General features: G+C 32.3%; 2 protein-coding genes across 2 annotated transcripts in view; both read right to left on the bottom strand.

Annotated features, from left to right (window-relative positions):
• Window positions 1-401: 401 nt before the first annotated feature.
• Window positions 402-7,390, bottom strand: LOC21407456 (TMV resistance protein N). The gene is made up of 7 exons (XM_010099215.2): window positions 6,912-7,390; window positions 6,021-6,648; window positions 4,503-4,775; window positions 4,084-4,248; window positions 3,687-3,785; window positions 782-1,084; window positions 402-434 (listed from the first exon to the last, which is right to left on the bottom strand). The coding sequence occupies exons 1-7, from the start codon at window positions 7,388-7,390 to the stop codon at window positions 402-404; spliced, it is 1,980 nt and encodes a 659-aa protein (XP_010097517.2).
• Window positions 7,391-18,343: 10,953 nt separating this feature from the next.
• LOC112091813 (disease resistance protein RPP5-like) overlaps window positions 18,344-25,959 on the bottom strand; it is a 9,174-nt gene continuing 1,558 nt past the window's right edge. Inside the window, exons 3-6 of the mRNA XM_024166307.1 lie at window positions 23,181-24,452; window positions 19,367-19,583; window positions 18,890-19,044; window positions 18,344-18,409 (exon numbers count right to left, since the gene is read on the bottom strand). Of these exons, the coding sequence (XP_024022075.1) occupies window positions 18,344-18,409; window positions 18,890-19,044; window positions 19,367-19,583; window positions 23,181-24,452 (1,710 nt within the window). The remainder of the gene's footprint in view (window positions 18,410-18,889; window positions 19,045-19,366; window positions 19,584-23,180; window positions 24,453-25,959) is intronic.

The following is a 25,959-nucleotide window of genomic DNA, read 5'->3' on the forward strand; positions in this document are numbered from 1 at the left end:
TTATAGAATGTTTATACTGTAGGTAAGCAACCGGCATATAATGCCTGATGGACTGACGGCAAGTGGACGAACGATGTGGAGATCAGAAAATGGATATCGCTCGCAAATATTTCCGCAATAAGCTTTATGTTATAAATAGTTTTGCTAATTATGACTCTGAAACTATATGTTAAATGGTTTTGAGGATTATGGCTATTAGTAAGTAAGACTTAAAGAGTAGATATATACATATAGATATATTTATATGCTTTGAGAAACAGATATGTTAAGATTTGAATATTTTGATTAAGAAAGCAAATTCGTATCTTATGTTTACTATAAGACTTTAAAAAAAAAAATGTTCCACAAATTTTAAGAAACTTCAGTGAGTTCAAGTTAAAAAGTTAACTACAGTGGTCACCTCATAGGAGGGCCGTCACAAGGATATCTATAAACTGGATACAAACACATAAAGTAGACTTAACTTTTTCAGTAATGCAAATCATACCATAAGATTCCAACTCAAGCTAAGTCCAAAGGTTTGGTTTAAAGTGACTGTCAGGTAGTCAATTTTGTCTGTGTAGGTTTTTATCAGATATAATTTACACTATTTTATGTTGGTCTACTAGTCAAAATAGTTGAATTCCAACTTTTGAATTTTCTTGGTCTTACAAAGTAGTGGTCCGAAAACTTGAGTTTTTACAAATTTAGTAAGTAATTGTGTTTTTTAAATAAAAAATAATAGGTAATCATAAACATTTAATATATGATATTCAACTTATTAATTAATATTATAGCATACCTGTGCACCACTCCAAAGTTGCTTTAGCTCGCTACAGGGTATGTCAAGTTCAACAAGATTTTTCCCCTTATAATTTGATGGCAAAGATTTTAATGGGTAGTTATACCAGCAAAGATATCTTAGGGAAGGAGGGAGAAACTCCAAACCTTGTGTAAGATATATTTTGAATTTATGATCATAGAAATGATCGTATATCTTGAGCAATCTCTGTCTATGCATCTTGTCGAAAACCGTAGGTTCCAAGTGTAGATCATCATCAATCTTAAACATGTCAAGGTATATTCCTTCGATTGCTCCGGTTCCCTAGAAATTTAAAGAAATGATAAATGAGAATATGAGTTATGAAAAATAAAAAGGAACAGTAACTAAAACTAATTACGCATAGAGAGAGATAGATAGATGTTATTCTATAGCCGCTTAATTAGAATTTAATACTGACTCCGTTATTTTCTAGAACATTATAGACATCTTGAGGAATCCACAACGGGCTACGCTCACCAGGATCTTTTATAGATTGTTGGCGAACAATTTCCCAACCCATCCCTTGTATCAAATCATGCTCTCTATAAAATCTCTTCTCTCCCCTTTAAGAAAACATGCAATATCGAGGAAAATATCCTTTGTCTAGAAAAGGTTATTTTCAAATCATGCTTTGTCTAGAAAAGATGTATGTACTGTTGTTCCTGTGGTTTTTCCATACTTTTTGAAATAGTTGATGAAAATGGCATGTATTGCATAAATTTCGTGTTTTGCTTTAGATACCCGTCATAGGTGTAAATTTAAAGAAACAAAAGGATAAATGTCTGTTTTGGAAACATCCTTAAGGTGGCAATACCAAACCATATGGAACAGTCTGCATTATCATTTTTGCAAGGTAGCCCCTGTTTTTAAATCATTTTCCAGTGTAGATAATATATTACTTTTGCATTGTTAACGTAATACGCTTGTTGTATTCTGTCCTTGTTATTTTGGGTCTCTCGTTGTCTTTTTTATTTATTTATTTTTTATTATGTATTTATTGTTTTTTGAACAGGCATACCAGAATGGAGATCTGCATATAGGTAAAGTCAGGTTACTGACCCTTGTTTAATTGGATCAAATATTACAAAGCTTTCTATCAAACACTGCATGTCCGTGCACACACAGTAAGGTTTTTCCTTGCTAGTTATTGATCTTATTATCTCTCTCAGGGAGCTCTCAATATGGACATAACAAAAAAACTTTTGTGTCTAACTGCGTTGGTCAATTCGTTATGATAAGCCGCCCACATGTTAGGTATTCTCTCTCCGAAATGTCTCTCATATCTTCTAAATACGCCCTCATGTTCATTTTAATCTTCTTTTAATCTTCTTATTTCTTTTGTTTGGACCACATATGGAATTTGTAGGATTTTTGTAGTTCGTAAGGAGAATGATCTCTTTGGAAATTTAGAGTAATTTGATTTTTTTGATTAGTGATTGCTGGCTTGTTTTGTATTTAGAACATTCTACGATGTGGAATTAATAGAACATTTCAGTATTGAATTTTTGTAATCCTTAAGCATTTGGAGATCTAATATGGACGAATCAATTTTTTGTGCTTTTTACATATTCGTTTGTGAAACTATATGTTGTTTAAGACTCAAGTTTTGTGAACTTGAGTTGAGTTGATTAAGTGAATTCATGTGAGAGAAAATATTATACAAGTTGAATTTGAATTTTTGTAAAAGGAAAAAAAAGTAGAAAAAATTTGAGTTGTGATTCGAACTTGTAACACCCCGAAGAATTAAATGGGATTAATTGAGATTATTAAGAATTATTAGTGTGTCTAATCTGATTTAATTAATTAGTTTTGATTAATAAATATTTCTGACGTGTAATTTAAATAATTTCAAGGTATTTAAATATTCTCAGTAATTTTATTTTAACCTAGAAGTGTGTATAGACGCATTTCAGGACTGTTTTTTTTTTAACGTTGGTTCGTATCTATTTTCTTTTCTTTTTTTCTTTTCTTTCTTTTTCCCTTTTTCCTCCTGTGCCACTCTCTCTCTCTCTCTCTCTCTCTCTCTCTCTCCTCTTCGTTTTCTCACTCTCTCTCTCTCTCTCTCTCTCTCTCTCCTCTTCGTTTTCTCACTCTCTCTCTCTCTCTCTCTCTCTCTCTCCTCTTCGTTTTCTCACTCTCTCTCTCGGTTCTCTCTCCTATCTTATCAATCACCTTGAAGAATTAAATGGGATTAATTGAGATAATTTTCTAAGTAAAGGCTTATCAGTCACCTCCTCTATTTAAGTTAGAGTTTACCGGAAAACCTTGAAAAGCGCCAACACATAAAAGACTAGGAGAGAAAGAGGTGTAATAACATTTAAATTACCTATAAACATTCTGAAAACATTCTCTCCAACATTAGAATTCAAGTTTGTCTTTTCACCTTTCATTCTATGTCACACAAAAAAGTAAAGACAACAAAGCTAAGAAAGGACGAACAAAAAGAACATACAACCATAATGAATTATAAAGACGTCTTCAATGGACTGAAGAAAAACACAACATATCCCCAAAACATTGAGTAATGAACTCAAACATCATATCCATGAAGCTATTCTTCTAATAGTTGAAGTCACACAAGTTTGGCTAAAGAGTATTCAGAAAAAAAAAAAAAAAAAAAAAAAAAAAAAAAAAAAAAAAAAATTTCAAAACCGATAAAACTGGCAATCAACACTCCAAATTTGGAGTGAAAAGACAGTTTTTCTAATTTATGGAAAAATTTTATATAGTAGGATTTTGACTAAAAGTTTCAGCATATAACTCAGACGTTATACTTTTAAAGTTTCAGCATTTAATGAAAAGAATACGTTCAAATATTCATTGACATATTTTAGGTGCATCGCATATATAATTATCTTTTAAATAAAAATTCAGAAAAGAGTACTAGATAGATAATAGCAGAGTCATTCTTGATAGCAGCTGATTCCTTCTCCTCAATCACATAATCAATCATTTGCATGCATATACCAACCCAACTCCAATCCTTTTCACAATCAAATCACAATTCCATTGCACCAGGATATCTGTTGAAAATCTAGATTTGAAATAGAATGATGCCTCCATTGCATTAGGATATCTGTTGAAACGGTTGGCAGGGGAGATTGCACATACACATGATCCGAACTAATATCACTACTTGTGATTTTATCCTCCTTATCACCACAGTAGATCCAGAAATCAAGACTACTGTGGTCATATTTGTGGATTTGACCGCACTTGGTTTTAAGATGTATTTCAAACGTAATTTCTACATGCTCAGAAGAATGGGAGCCTGCGCTTACTGGGATTATTGGACCAACAATGCAAATGGCAAAACCCATCAAATTAGAATTATGCCAACCATGGGGAAGCTTCATAGTTGTTGAAATTCCCTCATCTTGATGCCTGAACCACTTTGGAATTTCATTTCCCGGATAACATACGTTAATTTCATGACGTGCTTCTTCCTACATCACCAGACACCAATATATATGAATAATAGTGTATAAATGTTAATTACTTCAATCTTCAAAAATAACTTCAAAAAAGAAAGAGATAGAAAATACATACGTACCAAATTCAATTTGTCAACTCTGTATAAAAAATCAGTTAAAATGCTATGTGAATTCCGTCCCAATTTCCAACAATTTTGGAACAAAATTGTTTTGTAAATTGATAGAAATTCACGTTCCTCTTTAATGGAAATGAAAGGGCGAGTCACATGCCGCATGTTGAATCCATAGCACCCGGAACTTGATATTGTCTCCAGAGAAGTACACCCACTTGCATTAAGAAAGCTAACAGACGATGGAAGTTGTGGCAAAGATCGGAGCTTCTTGCAATTGTCAATGCCAAGTGTGTTCAGCCGATGAAGTTGTATGATGCTTGATGGTATATTCTCAAATGGGTTCCCGCTTAGATCTAATTCAGTTAACGAGGATAAAAGGCTCAGCCAAACTGGAATTTCTACTATATTGCAGTTACTTAGATCTAGCTGGTCCAAAGAGAACAATAAAAATTGCGTGACTCAGAGATATTTAGGTTCCAAACACCCAAGGTGGGACAAGAATTTTAGACAACTTAAATTTGACTCGGAGATGTTTAGGTTCCAAACACCCAAGGTGGGACAAGAATTTTAGACAACTTAAATAATAAATCCATTTTGGGACAAACTTGAGTTTTTTGCGCCAACTCATATCTTGACGACAGAGCCCAAAAAACTTTTCAATTATAATTGAGTTGCTTAACACTTGGATCCCTGTGAATTTTTTCCATCTCGAACAACCGCCAAGTTCAAGGAATTTAAGAGACTTGCATTTAAAAATGTTGGTTGGGAGACTCTCAAGCTTTTTGCATCGTTCAAGATTAAATACCCTCAGACAATCAAGACCCTCAATTGAAGATGAAGACACTTGTTCTATTGATGAGTCTTCCTAATACAATCTTTCTAGATTCCTCGGAAGAGTTGCTGGAAGATGCTTGATATGTTGACAACCACGAAGGCTCAATTGCACAAGACATTCTAATGACCCAATTGATAATGGCACTTGTTTTATTGATAAGTCGCGCAAATTTAAAACTTGTATATTTCTCGGAAAAGAAGCTGCTGGAAGATTCTTGATATGTTGACAACCACGAAGGCTCAATTCCGCAAGACTTTCAAAACGCCCAATTGATAAGGGCAATTCTTTTATTCCAGTCCCATCTAAATTTAAGTATTTAATATTCCCCGATATCTTTGAGAGTGATTTAATCTTAATGCAACCACGTAGTGTAAGAGATCCAAAACATCCTTGGAAATTAAGCAGAGGAACTTCAACTAAATTTATACAACCCTCAAGATTAATACTTTCTAGCTTTGGAGCTCGAGATAGATCTGGAAGTTTGATGAGATGTTTGGAATAACCAAGATTAATATGCTTCAAATTTTCAAGATTCTACAAGAAAAATAAATTAATTTAGTATATAACAATAATTTTTATTATTTTACCAAAAACATGTAATATGAAGTAGGTAATCATGAACATTCTACACATGATATTCAACCCGCAATATCAAGGAGAATATCTTGTTGCTTATCATCTAGCCCATCATAACTTATTTTCAACACCTTTTGAATTTTTGAATCGGGAATTAATTTTAGTTTGTTCAATGAATTAACCCAATATTCTATTGTTTGGGAATGAAGGGAGGAACCTAAAACTTTAAGAGCAAGCGGATTGCAGCCAGTATAATTTACTAACGCTCTTGACAGCTCCAAAAATGTCGTGGAAGGCTTTGTTCTAAAGGCATTGAACTGAAAGAGTTGAAGTGCTTTCTCAAAATCTAATTGTTTAACTTCATATACTTCCTTGTCAGCACTCAAAATCACTTGTTTGTCTCTTGTTGTTATGATGATTTTACTTCCCTCACCAAACCAACTACCATCTCCAATCAATTTCTCCAGCTGGTCTATATCATCAATATCATCAAGAACAATCAGTACTTTTTTACCTATGAGTCTATTTCTCACAAAGTGGTCGACTGTTTCTAGATTTCTTAGATCCAATAGCGTTGAAAACAATTTGATTTCTAGATGAGCCAGTCCATATTTCTGCGTATTTTCTCTAACATTTTCAAGAAAGCAGTGACTTTTAAATTGATAAAAGTACCGATTGAAAATAGCGCGAGCCAAAGTAGTCTTGCCTATACCACCCATCCCCCAAAGGCCTATGCCACGATGATTTGGTTTGCATAGCAATGATTCAATTTCCTCAAGGCATTCATCTATTCCAACAAGACCCTTAGAATCCATAGCAATTTGTGGCAAACGATTTAATTTTCTCCATATATCTTCCACAATCTTCTCAATTAATTCCGACTCATACCTAGCATAAATAGAAGAGAAATATATTAATACAAAAGAAGCATTACAAAATTAACAAATAAAAAGCATGAAAAAGGAAGCATCTGCATCTCCATCTAGTGAAACTTTCTAATTAAGACTTTTTTTTCAATTTACATTCCGGAACCCAAATAATCAGACATGATTTTGTAATTCTACTCAGAGAGAGAGAGGAAAACCAGTCAAAGCATAGTTTAATTTAACAAAAAAAACCAAAAAAGGAAAAGAAAAGAAGCAATCACTCACTCATCTTTTGAATGAAAGCCAGATAGATCAGCTGCAGCAGTCAAAGCATTTCTCCACTCCATCACTTTGTTCGGCTCGAAACATTCTTCGTGTGCGGCAAAGGCAATAGCATAACTTCCCTTCTGTTTTCTAATATCCGACGGATCGATGTTGTAAAAGACGGGTAAAACAATCTGACCTCTTTCATTCTTGCATCTGAGAATGTGCACGAGCTCATCCAAGCACCATCTAGAAGAAGCATACTCTTTCGAGAAGACGACTATTGAAATCTTCGATTCCTCAATTGCTCTCGAAAGTACAGGTGAAATTTTATCTCCTCTCTCCAGATTCGGATCATCTTTGTAGGTCCGAATGTGTTTCCGGCATAAGGCAGAGTAAAGATGACTAGTGAAGTTCTTACGAGTGTCCCCTCTGAAACTGATAAAGACTTCATTGTTGATCACGACAGCAGAAGAAGAAGAAGAAGCAACAATAGCCATATCGTTGGGAGGAAAAGAATGCGAAAAGGGTTTCTTCGCTCTTGTGTTGTGAAAGAAAGAAAGAAAGATGAATATTTAAAGGTAGAACTGCATGACCACGTGGTTTAGCAATTTCCTGGAAGGTAGAAAGAAGAAGAAGAAGAAGAAGAAGACCATCTAAGTCAAAAGAAGAAGAAAAAAAAGAAAGGTACGTGTACATCTTTAAATTATATTAAGAAAAAAAAAAAAACTATTAATAAGCATTTAGATACAATTCTGAACCGTCAGAGATTTGTTTGAAGATAACTTTTCTTTTTTTTCTTTTTTTTTCTTTTTTGTCTGGGATCCCTAATGGTAATAAATACAGAAAACCGAAATTCTTTTTCTTATTTTCTTCTTCTAAGCATTCTCAGCAGTTACAAAAATATGAATATAACCAAAAATTCAGAGAGAATATGTCTTAGAACACCAGAATTATAATCTACAATGTTACTTCTAATAACAAATTAATGAATTGTAGAAATCTCTGAAGAAGAAATAGCCATAAATTATGTAATAGAGCATATATATATATATATATATGAATTAACACAATGAACAAAATGAAGCAAAAGATTAACGTGTTCTAGACAAGAAATAAATGTGAAAACAAAACAAAGCAACATAGTAAATGAATTCAAAGCGAAAAAGAGTTTACCCAGAAAGCTTTTTCGACGAAACTAAACTCGATTATGGAGGAGAAAGATAACAATATAACGAACGTGGATAAAGAAGTTCACAAACAGATCTCAACTGGGAGACCTCAGACTCGGACAAAGTAGCTATAAATAGAGCTGTTCGAAGGAGAAATGAATAAATAATTAGTTAAAGCAACAGAGAGTCAGAGTCTATTGTGGTTTAGCAATTTCCTGGAAGGTAAAAAGAAGAAGAAGACCGTCCGTCAAAAGAAGAAGAAGAAGAGAGGTAGCATTTTTTTATTTTTTTATTTTTTCTTGTGTTACTGTAATGAAAGAAAATCTCTCCTCTTGCCCTTTCTCTTTTGGGTTCTTCAGCAATAGGCATTAGTCATAGTCATAGGCTGCAGCAGGCCGATATCTTTGGGAACAATTTCGTGGTAAACAATTTCCAGACAAGTGGTAAACAATTTCGTGGAAATGGGACAGTAGAAAGAAGTCAGTAGTCGACATAGATGGTGGGTTAGGTCATAGAAGAAAGAGAGAGGGTTAGGTTATAAATGGTGGGTCCCTGATTAGCTTTTTTAAACCAAATCTGAACAAAAAAGGAGATTTTAAAGAGATTTTTAATATCAAAGCATAGATCAAGATAAAAATCTTTAACACTCACTTTAGATGTTCGGATCTAGTTTGAGGTAACCCTATTTCGTCAAGTTCAATAGATTTTGTTATAAACCGTCGATTCGAAGACGATTATGAGATTAAATTACCCAACATAAGATCACGCAACAATCTTATGCGGAAAAGAAAAACTCCGATGGCTTAACTCCTCAAGATGTGTTCACTTTAACACATGCCACAAATGCTTAAAGACGGAGAGCATTGGATATTAAAGTATAAAACTATTGTCGGAGCTTATTCGCTCTCACCCTGATTTGGTATGGGAAGTGGATGAGAAAAGCCAAACCATCTTCCATGTTGCTGTGTCGAATCGTCAAAACATAGACTGAATCCTGAGCTTGGAAGAATATTGCAATTACAAGAGGAGTTATTATGGTTTGAGGTAACCCTATTTTGGAAAGTTCAATAGATTTTGTTATAAACCGCCGATTCGAAGACGATTATGAGATTAAATTACCCAATATAAGATCACGCAACAATCTTATGCGGAAAAGAAAAACTCCGATGGCTTAACTCCTCAAGATGTGTTCACTTTAACACATGCCACAATGCTTAAAGACGGAGAGCATTGGATGAAAGGTACAGCTACATCATGCGCGCTGGTTTCCCTGCTTCTTCTTCTTTCCACTCTCGTTTTTACTGCGATTGATAATGAAGAAAGAGGTTCGGTTTCGTCTTACGTTCGCGACATGTCGGAATCGATAGCGTTAGTTTCCACCTCAACCTTAATGTTCTTCTCCATTCTCACATCAAATTACGGAAAAGAGGATTTCCTTCGTTTGCTGCCCTTCAATAAGTTAAAAATGGGACTTGTTATTCTATATATTCTCCTCTATTTCAAGCATGATGGTAGCATTAAAGTGGGTTCCTGTTCTAACTTATTCTCGTACAACTGTTCCAACTTTTTTGGAAATTGTGGGATTCTACGTTTGTCTTTAGATCTTTAATGTCAGGGAAAGCCAAGTATCATGTGCTTCCCAAGTAACCAACTTCCAGCTTGTTCGTGGAGTCACAGGACGCTTGTGGTGAGCGCTTTTTGTGTTTTTTAATCTACTATATAGAGTTTGTATCCCAGGATTTGTATGACGTATTAACTTTTATATATATACTTTGGCTCTTTGTATTGTTAGAAAAATTATTTTAACTGTTAACAAAAAAAAATTAAGTAAAAGCATATGTGAAAAAACTTACTTTCATAAGAGTAGAATGAGGAAAAATATATTTTAAAAAACACACGTAAAAAATTATAAACTGTAACTAATAATTTCAGAAGTGTAAAGGGAAAGAAAATATAATTTTGGAAAACACACGTAGATGTTTAAAAAAAACATCTACAGAATAAAAAATAAAAAAGCAAAAGACTTAAAAAGAAAGAAAATGTAGATAAAAAGGTAAAGAAGGGAAAAGAAAAAGAAAAAAAGAAATTGAGGACTTAGCAGTAGCTTTCGGCTCTTTTTTGTATTAATAGAGTTAGATGAAAGGTGTTAAATATTCGGAAGAGGAAAAAGTTTTTATGGAAAAAATATAACATGCATAGTGTGGAGTTTTATTTACAGCTATTTTATACTAAGTCCTTTAAATTTGTATCACAAGTTTATGAACTCTACGTAACAAGTCCATTTAGCTAGAATTTTTATGATATTTGCTCATAAATATTATGGAGAACAAAAATAATATTATTTTTATTAATAAAAATACAATACTTTATTTCTCACAATATCATAAACATCGATTCTTATTATTAAACTTTTCTCCATCCTTTTTCTTTATAGAAAGGAAAAAAAAGACATATAAATCTTTTGGTCTTTCACAAAAGTATTAGTATGTAAGACAATGGGACAAATTGCCGACATAGGAATCTCAATCTTATGTTTGGGAGTCAATATTCAGTAATATGTAGTCTGTCAAACACTATTTGTGGGCAAAGATTGTGTGCTTTTGATTATAATTAAAAAAAATATTTTCTTGAAATATAACATATCATTATTCTAGGAACATATGGACGGGCACCCCTGTCATTTTTGAAATACATAGCAATAGTTAAAAGAGAAAAAAAAAATACATAGCAGCAGTAATTTGGTAGTTCTCAAACCCAAATCCCCTGTCCATTGTATCCATTAATTTATTTTATTTCGTTTATGCCATTTATTGAAGGGATGATTTGTCAGTAAATAATTGGTTAGACAGAGAAATTGACAGATAAAATAGACAATGAATTTGAGTTCAGAGTTCACCTAGTTTGATACAAAAATTAGAACACAATTTTGTTGTTCCGTTTGTGCCATTTATAGAGGGGATAATGTGTCAGTAAATAATTAGTTAAACAGAGAAATTGACAGATACAATAGACAAAAAATTTGAGTTGCAAGTAGAACATAAACAGTTGTTACAAGTAATAATTGATAACCACTATAAATCAAGTTTGGGAATCAAAATTCTATGTAGCAGTAAGACTGTCACGCCCCAAAGCCGGGGTTAGTGACGTAGAGGCTCGTTTAGAAGTTAAATATGATTAGGAGGGTAATTAAACAATTGAAATTATAATAATTAAAACCAAAAGTAAAATATTAAAGAAATTTTCAAACGAGCCCCACATTTAGTTGAAAATATATTACAAGAAAGTGACGGGGTCTGCCGCACTTTCTGATTTCAAGAGGTTAAAAATTGAGCCTCTAACTTCATTCAGGGCTTCACCACTAGGATATATTGTATTGTACATACATGAACATGTAAAATAACATTACAGACATCAACCACAGTCTAGAAATCCAAAGTTCATAGTTTACAGAATTTACAATTCTTACATTTGTACACAGGGAGGATGATCACAATCCTCACTAAATCAAACGGTAACAGTTATCTCAGCTATTCAGCACTGCTCCTAGCATCACCTAGGAGGGATTTAATATTATAAAACAAATAAAACATGAGCAAAAGACCCAATAGGATGTATTTTGAAATAACTTTTATAAACAAAGAAATAAATTAGTGAATAAGTAAATAGATGAATAAAAAAATAAATATAGATATTCAGTTCCAACACAACAGTCAGAACCTCACATCCTTTTTCTGAAAGGAAATATAAACGGAAACTTTTCGTATTACAGGCATCAACAAGTAATTTCTCATCTAATAAATTACTTACACAACCACAAGCACAAGCCTTATCACCACCGTAGTGGCCCGGTCCGGGTTTTGGGTTCTGTCGTCAAGGATACACTATCCATATTCTATCTAGGCCATCAGTTGGTTTACCGATTCGCAAGATCTCTTATCTTAAGAAATCATTCATTAAGCTTTCTAAAATAGTTCATTATGATTCCAATAGCTAAAATCAAGCTATTGTTTTAAAAATGATTTTATTTCGCAAACATGCCCTTTCTTTAAAACAATTTGCAAGGCCAAAACTCTTTTAAAAACAGGTTATCCAAGAAAAGGGTAAGAAATCCTACCTCTCAAATACCAAATATGTGGCTAGCGTTGCACTATTCCGGCTTTTGCTTCCTCAAAGCCTTCAATTCGACTCCTCATCTAACACTGATACAAAATAACACTTTAGGATCCAATTCTCATTCCTAAAGCAATTCAATCATGATTATACACCTCAATTTCTTATTAGTATGCCATAATTCAATTATCGATTTAATAAATCATTTCATGTTTCAAATTATATTAGTGTTATCTGGCCTCCATTTATTTCGCCACTTTATATATCCTGTGGCCCGTAATGAAACTGAGGAGACTTGATTTAATTATATATCCTGTTTATAATTACCCAAGAGCAACCGTTTTCATTGTTTTCTAGGGTCCCATTCGTTGTCAAACAAGCCAACACATGATCTTTAGCATAAAGAAGAACACAAAAAAATAAAAAACTTCTTATTGTTTAAGAGAAAATGTTTTTCTTAATTTCTTATTGTTTGAAAAAGTATGTACCAAGAGCTTTTAAAACTTCTTTTAGAAACCAAAAATCCCTAATTTATGTTGCTATGTACAGTAGCTCATAGACAGATCTTTTAGCTACTGAAAAATTTAAGAGAAAATTTCAACTTTAATTATTATTTTTTTCAACTATATTATTTATGTCACTATATAAAATTTTGATGTCATTATGAAAAATAACCTCCAGACAACGTTTTTCTAACTTGTAGGTTATGAAAAGATAAAAGATAACCAGGATGTTATAAAAAATAACATGCAGGTTACGAATGATAATCTTCAAGTTATGAAAAGATAATCTGTAAATTGTTAGTGGCATAAAATAAATTGTTATGTACAGTAGCTCATAGACAGATCTTTTAGGTACTGAAAAATTTAAGAGAAAATTTCAACTTTAATTATTATTTTTTTCAACTATATTATTTATGTCACTATATAAAATTTTGATGTCACTATGAAAAATAACCTACAGACAACGTTTTTCTAACTTGTAGGTTATGAAAAGATAAAAGATAACCAGGATGTTATAAAAAATAACATACAGGTTACGAATGATAATCTTCAAGTTATGAAAAGATAATCTGTAAATTATTAGTGGCATAAAATAAATTTAAAAATAGTAGCAGAAATAAAATAATGTTACTTTAATGATAGCATTTTCAGTTTTCTCTCAAAATTTAATTTTGAATAATACCGAGTTCAAATTAATTAATCCTGAACTCAAACCAGCAAGGCTCCCTTAATAAAATGTCTCAATTTCCATGGATCGGTATGTGTGGACACACATTAAAGATAGTCTGTTTTCTAGATTCCTCTAATAACTATGATCGCATGTAATCTCCTTATCATTGAATATCACTTGGCGCTAGAAATATCAAGAGCAAAAAATGTTCCCCCCACCCACTAGAGTTATAGGGTAAATTCAAATAAAAATTAAAGATAAAAGAAAAAGAAATCTAATTAATTACTATTCTAAGTAAATTACAACAATAAAAACAACATACAAAAATCCTAAAGTCCTTGGGATGACGCCAAACATGCAAAGGCGTCACTGTTAGGATATGGTGCTTTATAGAGCAACTTTATTTTTGACATTGAGGTATTATTTATAAAGTATTTATTATATTTGATTTCAATAAAATCATGTTAATTATTTTAGTGATACCTCGTGTTCTTGTGCTTATAGAATAATCGTTGAAATGTATATGTTGAGAACAATATATTAGAAGATATAATCGTAAGGACAAAAGCATGAAATTGAGTTGTTCATCTTACTCTGATAAGGTTATCATGTTTTCTATTGCCAAATTAACGAGAGGATTAATATGGGTTGTTTATAAAGATGTTACAGAATAAAGATATTTATGTGTTAAGAAAACCCTTGATTTTCGTAGTTGAAGGTTTTAGCTACTAAAAAATTTCGGTAGCAGAAAAATGGTCACGGAAAGTTTAACTACTAAAAATATTTTGGTAGCTAAGAGTTTCTGCTACTAAATTTTAGTAGCAAAAGCTAAGCAATTTGATCTCCTAAAATGGACTAAATAGGTCATTCAGGTAGCTGAAACTATTTTAATAGCTAGCAGCCTTGAATCTACTATCTAAAATTTAGTAACAAAAATTCAGCTACTTGAATCTACTATCAAAAATTTGATAGCAAAACTTTTTTACTACCAAAACATTTGGTAGCCAAAATCTTTTTGGTAGCCAAGAAGATAGGAATCCACTACCAAAATTTTGATAGCAAAAGCTATTTACTAACAAAATAGTTTAGTAGCAAAAATCTATTGCTACCTAATATTTTGGTAGTAGAAAATGCTTAGGATGAGATTTTGCTACCAATTTTTTGGTAGCAAGAAGTAATTAACAACTTTTTTGGGGGCATAAAGGTGACATATCTAGTCACAATACTGAAAGAGCATAATGAAAAACGGAAACTTAAAAAATGAAAGAGCAAACCAGGCAAAAAAGCTTCTTGAATTAGTATATAATTATAAGGGTTTATTATCGACAACTAAGTAATCAATGGAACATTTTGAACCTGAATATATTACAAGTAGGAGTAGATATTTTGCTGTGTAGGTTAAACTTGCAACTATTGTAGGTCTCGTTCAGTTTACGGATTCGAGTTTTCAATTCGAGTTGAGATGTGATTTTATGTGAAAGTTTTTCACAGTAGTAGAAAAAGTTAGATGTGACTTTTTGTAAGTGCTTTCAACTGTAGCGAAATGGGAATTGAAAACTCAAATCAGTGAAATGAACGGGACCGTAGATTGCAATTCCTTTAATCATTAATCACGGTAGGTTAAGTCGAAGTACGTTTGCTAGCCCGACGCTTACTTAAGTTAGTGATAAGCAAATATTAAGAGGAAGAAAGAGAAGAAGAAAAAAAAAAAAAAAAAAAAACCTAATGAAAACACTTGTGAAATGATATTAAGAAGAAATGAACATCGCCGGTCCATGTTTGGCATAAAGCCTTTTTATTTCAAAAAAAGAAAAAGGGAAAAAGATAGAACAAAAAGTGTTACAATTATGTTTTATGTTTGAGATGACAAAGACGTCCTTGGACACTGTACAATCCTTCTTTCACTCTCTTCATCTTCCTTTTTGACGACAAGATACATGAAAATTTATGACTTCCTGCACATCCCAAAATAAGATAATGAGGTTTACATTTTATCGTTGTTGAGTAAATAATTATATATATAAATCTCTATATATATATAAATATATTTATAATATTGACCCATTTACTTTTTTCTAATTAATTAGAATATTATCTAATTAATTAAATAAATATTTTATATTCATCTAAATTTTTAACTTATTTGGATACGTGATTTTTCAATACTCAAATCCTCTCTCTCTATTTTTTTTAGACCTCTTTAGGGTCCTTAGGTTATGTAAGTATTGTGGGTGTTCTAGTAATATTCACGTACCGCGTGCGAGCATCAGGATCATAATTCTCGATCCTGATCCTGTAGAACTCTATATATATTACTAAATTAAGGGTGTGTTTGGAGTTGATTTTACTTGTTTTTGAAAACGTTTTTACACGCTTTTTGAGGCATAAAAATAAAAACGGTCTACAAATCGTGTTTGTTTAGTAAATGTTTTGAAAATGAAAATAAAAACAAAAAACAGTGAGAATGCTTTTTTAAAGGAATTAGAAAACGATTTAAAGTTATTTTCCTTTTTTTGTTTTTATTTTCTAATACTTAACAACAATGTTATAAAATATTAATTAATAATTATAACTAAACACGATTTCACCGTTTTATTGTACTCAAAATAATCTCTTAACTAAATAATTTTATGGAGAACAAAAATAATATTCTTTTTATTAATAAATATACAATACTTTATTTCTCATAATATCATAAACATCGATTCTTATTATTAAACTTCTTTCCATCCTTTTTCTTTATAGAAAGGAAAAAAAGGACATATAAATCTTATGGTCCTTCACAAAAGTACTAGTATTTAAGACAATGGGACAGATTGCCAACATAGGAATCTCAATCTTATGTTTGGGAGTCATAATATTCAGTAATATGTAGTTTGTCAAACACTATTTGTGGGTAAAGATTGTGTGGTTTTAATTATAATTAAAAAAAAAAAAAAACGTTTTCTTGAAATTTAACATACCACTATTCTAGGAAAATATGAACAGGCACCCATTACCAACTGCCATTTTTGTAATACATAGCAAAAGTTAAAAAAGAGAAAAATAATAATAATAGCACATATCAGCAGTACTTTGGTAGTTCTCAAACCCAAATCCTCCCGTCCATTGTATCTATTAATTTATTTTGTTCCGTTTGTGCCATTTATTGAGGGGATGATGTGTCAATAAATAATTAGTTAGACAGAAGAATTGACAGATAAAATGGATAGAGAATTTAAGTTCGGAGTTCTCCACCTATAAATCAAGTTCGGGAATCAAAATTCTATGTAGCAATTAGGTTCTTTCTGGCAATCTCCAGTGACTCGTGATGACAGAAGAATTGACAGATATTTTTCTTCGCATCCCCTTTGGCAAGTTGTATTATTGTAGCATGGTCGCATATCAAGTAAATGGATCATTACCTTTGATTCTTTTAAAAGAAAATGATGATATAAAAATTAGAGCGACAATCCCAATTAATTAAATAATTAATTCTACTTAATATCTTAAACTTCAATTATATGAAATTTTAGGAAAAAGAAACAAGTGATATACCATTTTTTAAGGTTTTTGGAATGACTTTTTTTAGGTTGTTTTTTGCTTAATTAATTTCAAAATCTACTTTTACGTATGTTTGGATGATTCACTCAATTGTCTTTCAACTTTCATAAGATTTTCTAGAACAAGTCAAGTCTTTGATACTTATTAAGAGCGAAATGAACTTTTTTATTTACGTTTTTAATCTTTATTTGTGAATAACAAATTAAAAATATCATACATATCCTTTTATCACATTATTTTTTATAAGAACAAAAGCTTTTGACTTAAACTAACCAACTCTTCTAGATTCAAATAATAAAAAAACTGATTTGAATCTTTGAAGAAGATAAAGAAGATGAATACAGCGGTTAAGAGGCATGTATATTTATAACTCCTAACCATTTTATGAATACACTAAGTTGAAAAACTAGAAGCATTTATAGCATGAGTAATTGTCTCATTTGTCTATTAATGAATGGTTTTATGAATTTGGTATATTGTGCACTTGATTAGAGGCTGCAATTAAACTTTTTTTTTTCCTTTTCCCAGAGAATTTTGTTTTGCCTTTTAGTAATAGGTTTGAGGATTTAGTTGGCCTTAATTAGAGTTACAGGTTGGTTTCAATTATCGAATAATAGTACCCCATAATAAAAGAGCCCCGTCATTTTTTTTTTTTTTTGCCTTTTTTTTAGGAATCAACAAAGAAAATGCTTCCCCACTATAATTCAAAAAAAATTATATGCTTTTTGTTAGAATAAAAACATTATATGCTTTGAGGACATTTTTCCTAAAAATTTCTCACTCACTCTAAAGCATATGAGACATGCCCTTCATCTTAATCGCAATGTCTTCATAAACAAATCTGTAGGTTATTTTAACCGTAATCTTTAGGATCATCACATCACCTCTCTCGGTCTCTGATTAGTTGATATTTATTTTCTGAAACCTTATTTTAAGAGACAAGATAGAGTTTTTCTAGGACTCTGATAGGTGCTCTATAAATGGGAGGTTGTAGAAAATTAGAGAACACGTTTTTTTTTTTTAGTTTCTCTGTTAGTAGTAGGCGTGTAGCATGCTTAGTGTAGGCATGTAACACGCAGTTTGTTAGCATGTAACATTCTGCGGATGGGCATACAATAATTTCCTAAGTTCTCAATAATTCGAGGAACTAGTCGCACTCCCTTTGCTTAGATTCTCTCCAAGACTTTTCCCAAAACAACTCTTTACTGTTATGTTTACAATTCCACCCCTTATACAGCTGATTACAATTTATTCACATAACCACACGAGCAAACCAGTAACCAAAATTAATACCTAACTAATTACAGACGCCTATGCCTCCTAACAAACACCGTCCTAAGTAAAGGCTTACCAGTCAACTCTTCTACTTAAGTTAGAGTTTTTCAGAAAACCTTGAAAAGCGCCAACACATAAAGACTAGGAGAGAAAGAAGAGTGATAACATTTAAATTACCTATCAATCCTTGAAAATGCTGAAAACCTTCTCTCTAATTTCAGAATTCAAGTTTGCCTTTTTACCTTCCTTTATGTGTAACACAAAAGAGTAAAGACAACAAAGCTAAGAAGATAGGAAAGGACGAACAAAAAGCACATACAACCAGAATGAATTATAAAGACATTTTCAATGGACTGAAGAAAAACACAACATATCCCCAAAACATTGAGTAATGAATTCAAACATCGTATCCATGAAGCTATTCTTATAACACTTGAAGTCATACAAGTTTGGCTAAAGAGTATTCAGGAAAAAAAGAAACTAATTATCAAAATCGATAAAACTGACAATCAACACTCCAAAATTCGAGTGAAAAGATAGTTTTTCTAATTTATTGGAAAATTTTATATAGTAGGATTTTGACTAAAAGTTTCTGCGTATAACTCAGACGTTATAGTTTTACAGTTTCAGCATTTAAAATAAAGAATACGTTCAAATATTTATTGACGTATTTTAGGTGCATTACATATATAATTATCTTTCAAATCAAAATTCAGAGAATAGTACCAGATAGATAATAGTAGAGTCGTTCTTGATAGCAGCTGATTCCTCCTCCTCAATCACATAATCAATCATTTGTACGCATATACCAACCCAACTCCAATCCTTTTCACAATCAAATAACAAATCCCATTTTGCGTAATTGTTGGAGTTCTTCCTCCCTACATCACCAGACACCAATATATATGAATAATAGTATATTAATGTTAATTACTTCAGTCCTCAAAGATTACTTCCAAAAAAAAAAAAGAGTTAGAAAATACATACGTACCAAATTCAATTTATCAACTCCATATAAGAAATCAGTTAAAATGCTACGTGCATTCCGTCCTAGTTTCGAGCAATTTCTGAACAAAAATGTTTTGTAATTAAATAGAAATTCACGCCGAACTTGATATTGTTGAATGGAAATGAAAGGGCGAGTCACATGCCGTATGTTGAATCCGTAGCACCCCGAACTTGATATTGTCTCCAGAGAAGTACATCCACTTGCATTAAGATCTCTAACAGACGATGGAGGTTGTGGCAAAGATCGGAGCTTCTTGCAATTGTGAATGTCGAGTCCTTTCAGCCGATCAAGTTGTATGATGCTTGATGGTATATTCTCAAATGGGTTCCCGCTTAGATCTAACATGGTTAACGAGGATAAAAGGAACAGCCAAACTGGAATTTGTACTATATTGCAGTTACGTAGATCTAGCTGGAAGAAAGAGAACAATAAAAATTGCTTCATTTGGAGATGTTCAAGTTCCAAACACCGTGGCGGGACAAGAATTTTAGACAACTTAAATAATTAATCCATTTTGGGACAAACTCGAGTTTTTTGCACCAACTCATATCTTGACGACGGAGCCCAAAAAACTTTTCAATTATAATTGAGTTACTTAACACTTGGTTCCCTGTGAATTTTTTCAATCTAGAACAATCCAAAAGATAAAGGACTTTAATTGATATCACTATTGTGGTTAGTATATACCCATACAATTCCAAATAAATCTCTAAAACGTAGGTTGTTAAAGAACTTTAAGATGATGTTTAGTTCATGGATTCAGAACCATGACTTATAATTCTAATTTTTAAAATTTAAATTTTTTGTTACAGAAAACACTGTAACAGAATCACGAACTATGATCTTAAACCAGACATAACTCTTAAAACAAACGTCACCTGATGATTGCTAACCTCCGAAACTCTAGGCAAGAAATTCCTCTTAAAAGCAATTGTTCAGGTTTTTGGGATCTTGATCTTTGAGTGGTGGTGTGGTTGCCGGAAAAACTTGGCGAAAAGGACTCCCTTGAAGAAAGGAGTTAAGGAATTCGAGAAAAGCCCTACTCCTCTCTCACCGTGTTTTGTGTTTTTCTTCTTTTTTTTTTCTTTTTTCTTTTTTTGTCCAAATATGCCAGGTCATATCATTTAGTTAGTTGTAATATTATTTAACTTTTTTTAACATCTTTTTAAACAAGAAAGTCATTTTGCCAATTAAACTTTTGGGTAGTCATTTTGCAAATAAAGAAACCTCTTTATGTCATTTTTGCAATCAGCTCCTACAAAAACCCCTATCAATCTGTATGATGAGGAATGGCTAAGCAATTTCATGCCTACGATGTATGTTAACGATGCTAATCACAGCTCAACATCAGATTCAATATCACAAAAATATAAAAAGAACATTACATTTACAGCAAGTCAAACACGCAGGCCATGTTTAGTAACTTGTATTGTGTTATATTGTATAAAGTGTATTGTATTTTATTGTGTTGTGTTATCATAATACAGTAAAGTCCAAAACAAGTCCAAGCACAATAGGAGATGTAACTTGAAATCAGATTTTTCATTTTCAAAAGGAAGGTGTAACTTAAAAGAACACTACAGCCCCCCCTCACAAAAATATAAAAAGAACATTACATTTACAGCTAGTAACTTGTATTGTATAAAATGTATTGTATTTTATTGTGTTGTGTTATCATAATACAATACAGTGTTTGGTATCATGACGTAATGTATAAGAGGTCAAAATGTAATTTTTGAAAAATTTTAGGTTCAAAATATAAATTTTTAAATGTAATCTTGCAAAAGATTTGGGTCAAAATGTAATTTTTTAAGAATATAAATTTGCATTATGTCACCTCAATTTTTCATCAACTATAGGATCTGACATGACCCTATGTTTGCCTAATCTCCACCCCTAATCGTGCCCAACTCCGATATGAATCATCGATTCATTATAAAATACTACAATAAAATATGTCAAAAATGAGTCATATTCAATAATACGACATAGGTCGTATTAATTTATCATCTGTATTAGTTTATACAATACAATAGTCATATCAAACATTATATTATTACATTATTATGTAATACGGTACTCTAATACGATCAAACAAACATACCAGAACTGGTTTCAAAACAAACAAAATTTGGACGCCCTTTACGTTCATCAAATGACTTAAGATACGAAGAAATTCATGTTGTTTGAGCTTTCCAATAGCTCGTAACATCCCTTGGATCAGAAAAAAATACAAAATATCTAAATTAAACCAAAGAATAAAAAAAAAAAAAAATTTCCGTAGCCAGAATAACATTAGATCTGAGCAATGGACCATCACACAGTAGCTCTCTCTAATCCCCCTGATGATCATTTGAGATTTGTTAGCACAAACAATCCTTTAATTTCTTGGGCAACATAAAGAATTTTTATGTAAGATTAAAGAAATAATAGGAAAGAGAAGCAGGAGAGTATAATACCTTGCATCTTCTTTTGTTCCTTCAGCGCAACAAAATCAGTAACTTCATGATTCCTACGTAATATAATTAATAAAAGAGATATTAAGATTAATAGTAAGTGTTAAGTAACATGTATGAACTAACCAAAAATCTGATTTGACTAATGAGACAATGAATAATTGACCAAAATTCATCGTTGAAATGAAGCTATTATCAAAACAGGGAAAATTTTGTCATTTTTTCTCAACCAAAGTTGTCAAAAATGAAAAATCAAAGCAAAAATAAATACTCAATAGTTTCTTCATATCATATAACCGAGGAGCATTTCCAAAAGGATCCACTGGCGTTGATGTACACATCAAGACTAGGTCCACATCATTACAGAACGTGTAGTCTTAAACATGCTTGTAAAACTATTTGATTATGTAATTGAAAGAAATAAAACAAAAACAAAAACAAAAACAACACAAGAAGAACAAACAACATTAAAACTAGAAATGTTCTGCAAAACTCAAAGTCACAAAAATAAAACAGTTTTGTGTTTTCATCCTAGACAGAATACCGTGACACAAGATCAGACCACTAAATCTTCTCAGGTAACAACCATCATATAATAGCAATCTCTAATCATCTTGAGGATCAATTAAGATTTATACGTATAGCACAATCAAACATTTCCTGTGCGCGACATAAAGAATTAATTACATTCTTATTATTACTACGCACCCAAATTAAAAGAATTTATAGATAGCATGTAAAATTAAAGAAATAATAGGAAGGAGAAGCAGAGGAGCGTAACACCCTGCATCTTCTTGTTTTGCTTCCGCACCACAACACCTGCAACTCCATGATTCCCAAACAAATAATAAAAGATAAATGAGACTCCGAATAATCATCCAATACACACTACATGTACTATGTGGAAAACATTATAGTCTGTTAGCTATTATAGTGACTTTAATTAAAAAATAAAAAAAAATCTCTCGTGGATGTCGTCTAAGTATCAACTAACTGCAAAGATTGAAAATGTGAGACGCTAACTTTTTTTAATCATGGATGACATCTAGTTTATGTATTTCCTTAGATGATTTGCAATCATGTAATAATTCTTTCCTTATTCCCAAAACATTTGAGTCATGAATTCAAACATAGTATTTGTGAAGCTATTCTTCTAACACTTGAAGTCACACAAGTTTGACAAAAGAGTATTCTGGAAAAAAGGACTAATTTTTGTGGATTTGACCGCACTTGGTTTTAAGATGTAAGTCAAACGCAATTGGGCCTGCGCTTGCTGGGATTATAGGAGCAACAAAGCAAATGGCAAAACCCATCAAATTAGAATTATGCCAACCATGTGGAAGCTTCATAGTTGTTGAAGCCCCCTCGCCTTGATGCCTGAACCACTTTGGAATTTCATTCCCCGGATAACATACTTCAATTGTATGACGTCTTCCTTCCTACATCACCAGAAACCAATATATATATATATGAATAATAGTGTATTAATGTTAATTACTTCAATCTTCAACAATTACTTCAAAAAAGAAAGAGATAGAAAATACATACGTACCAAATTCAATTTATCAACTCCGTATAAGAAATCAGTTAAAATGCGACATTCATTCCGTCCTAGTTTCCAGCAATTTTGGAACGTAAATCTTTTGTGATTGGAAATGAAAGGGCGAATCACATGCCGTATGTTGAATCCATAGCACTCCGAACTTGATATTGTCTCCAGAGAAGTACATCCACTTGCATTTAGATCTCTAACAGACGATGGAAGTTGTGGCAAAGATCGGAGCTTCTTGCAACCGTAGATGTAGAGTGTGTTCAGCCGATGAAGTTGTATGATGCTTGAAGGTATATTCTCAAATGGGTTCCCGCTTAGATATAAGATGGTTAACGAGGATAAAAGGCTCAGCCAAACTGGAATTTCTACTATATTGCAGTTACGTAGATCTAGCTGGTTGAAAGAGAACAATACAAATTGCTTGACTTGGAGATGTTCAGGTTCCAAATACCCATGGCGGGACAAGAATTTTAGACAACTTAAATAATAAATCCATTTTGGGACAAACTCGAGTTTTTTGCGCCAACTCATGTCTTGACGACGGAGCCCAAAAAACTTTTCAATTATAAATGAGTTGCTTAACACTTGGATCCCTGTGAATTTTTTGAATCTCGAACAATCCCCAAGATCAAGGAATTGAAGAGACTTGCATTTAAAAATGTTGGTTGGGAGACTCTCAAGCTTTTTGCATCGTGAAAGATTAAATATCCTCAGGCAATCAAGACCCTCAATTGAAGATGAAGACACTTGTTCTATTGATGAGTCTATCAAATACAATCCTTCTAGATTCCTCGGAAGAGTTGCTGGAAGATGCTTGATATGTTGACAACCACGAAGGCTCAATTGCACAAGATTTTCTAATGACCCAATTGATGAGGGCACTTGTTTTATTGACAAGTCGCTCAAATTTAAATCTTGTATATTTCTCAGAAAAGAAGCTGCTGAAAGATTCTTGATACGTTGACAACCACGAAGGCTCAATTGCACAAGACTTTCCAAACGCCCAATTGATAAGGGCAATTCTTTTATTCCAGTCTCGTCTAAATTCAAGTATTTGATATTCCCCGATATCTTTGGGAGTGATTTAATCTTAATGCAGCCATGTAGTGTAAGAAATCCAAAACATCCTTGGAAATTGAGGGGAGGGACTTCAACTAAATTTGTACAGCCCTCAAGATTAATACTTTCTAGCTTTGGAGCTCGAGATTGATCTGGAAATTTGATCAGTTGCTTGGAATAACCAAGATTAATACGCTTCAAATTTCCAAGATTCTACAAGAAAATATAAATTAATTTTGTAAGCCCCAATAAATTCATAAATAAAAATGTGATTTTATGACAATTTGGATTATGAATTTTCCCATTAGTACATGTCATGATACTTTACTTGCAATAAGAAAATTATTATGTTATTATGTTATTTGATGATCAATTATGTAAGCATGTCTGAATAGGTGTGTTTTTAGTTCATGAATTTAAATTGTACATGAGATCTTTAGAATATAAATTTTTTAAAGATTTTTATCCCTGCTTAGTAATATTAAGTTAGAAGGATTTATTAGGAATTCTAAATGCTTGATGGTATATTCTCAAATGGGTTCTCGCTTAGCTCTAACGAGGATAAAAGGCTCAGCCAAACTGGAATTTCTACTATATTGCAGTTATTTAGATGTAGCCGGTCCAAAGAGAACAATAAAAATTGCTTCATTTGGAGATGTTCAGGTTCCAAACACCCGTGGCGGGACAAGAATTTTAGACAACTTAAATAATAAATCCATTTTGGGACAAACTCGAGTTTTTTGCGCCAACTCATATCTTGACGACGGAGCCCAAAAAACTTTTCAATTATAACTGAGTTGCTTAACACTTGGATCCCTGTGAATTTTTTCAATCTCGAACAATCCCAAAGATTAAGCATTTCAAGAGACTTGGATTTAAAAATGTTAGTTGGGAGACTCTCAAGCTTTTTGCATCCTCCAAGACGAAATACCCTCAGACAATCAAGACCCTCAATTGACGATGAAGACACTTGTTCTATTGATGAAATACCCTCAGACAATCAAGATCCAAGTTTGATTCGATATAATTGAATCCATTTCATCATTCACGGCCTCTCTCCAAAAGGAGGCATCCCTTGAAGTCATAGCTTCATTAAATGTCTTTGGATCTTCCTCTACATTAAGCAACAATGGTATTTTATTAAGTACACCATTTCTATCTCCTTCAACCAAAAAGGTTAAAGCTTGAGATGAAATAAAATCCAGTGCTAGGTTCTTTTCTTTTCTTTCACGTTGACTTCTTCTCGGTTTGAAAGATGTCATAGACTCTTTCCTTTTATTTGTGGAGGTACCGGGAACGTCAACATATGGTCGATTAACATTAGATTCTAATTCAATGGAAGAATCAAGGCTAAACTTGTTCTCAACAAATTCAACATCTCTTGATTCCACAACAACATTAGAATCTAGATTCAATAATCTATAAGCCTTGGAATTTTCAGCATAACCTACGAAAACACTTCTAATACCTCTAGCTCCTAACTTTGATGATTTAGGGTCAATAATTCTATAAAAGGCTAGACAGCCCCACACCCTTAAATACATCAAGTTTGGTTTTCTTCCTTTCCATACTTCATATGCAGAGACATGTGTTTTCATAGATGTAATCCTATTGTGAACATGACATGCAGTAAGTAAAGCTTCCCCCCATAAATTATTAGGCAATTTAGAATTAAGAAGCATAGAGTTAATCATATCGGTAAAGATTCTATTCTTTCTTT

Source organism: Morus notabilis, unplaced genomic scaffold (genome assembly GCF_000414095.1).
Source record: "Morus notabilis unplaced genomic scaffold, ASM41409v2 Scaffold212, whole genome shotgun sequence".
Classification (NCBI taxonomy): Eukaryota; Viridiplantae; Streptophyta; class Magnoliopsida; order Rosales; family Moraceae; genus Morus; species Morus notabilis.

What these genes read in the sequence shown, in the direction of transcription:
- LOC21407456 (XM_010099215.2), bottom strand. Translation starts at nt 7,390, where the DNA reads ATGGCTATTGTTGCTTCTTCTTCTTCTTCTGCTGTCGTGATCAACAAT. An exon ending in TGGAGCTGTCAAGAGCGTTA is followed by an intron (nt 4,776 to 6,020) that starts GTAAATTATACT and finishes TCTTTGGACCAG; the next exon opens with CTAGATCTAAGTAACTGCAA. An exon ending in AACTTTGGAGTGGTGCACAG is followed by an intron (nt 435 to 781) that starts GTATGCTATAAT and finishes GTTTGTATCCAG; the next exon opens with TTTATAGATATCCTTGTGAC.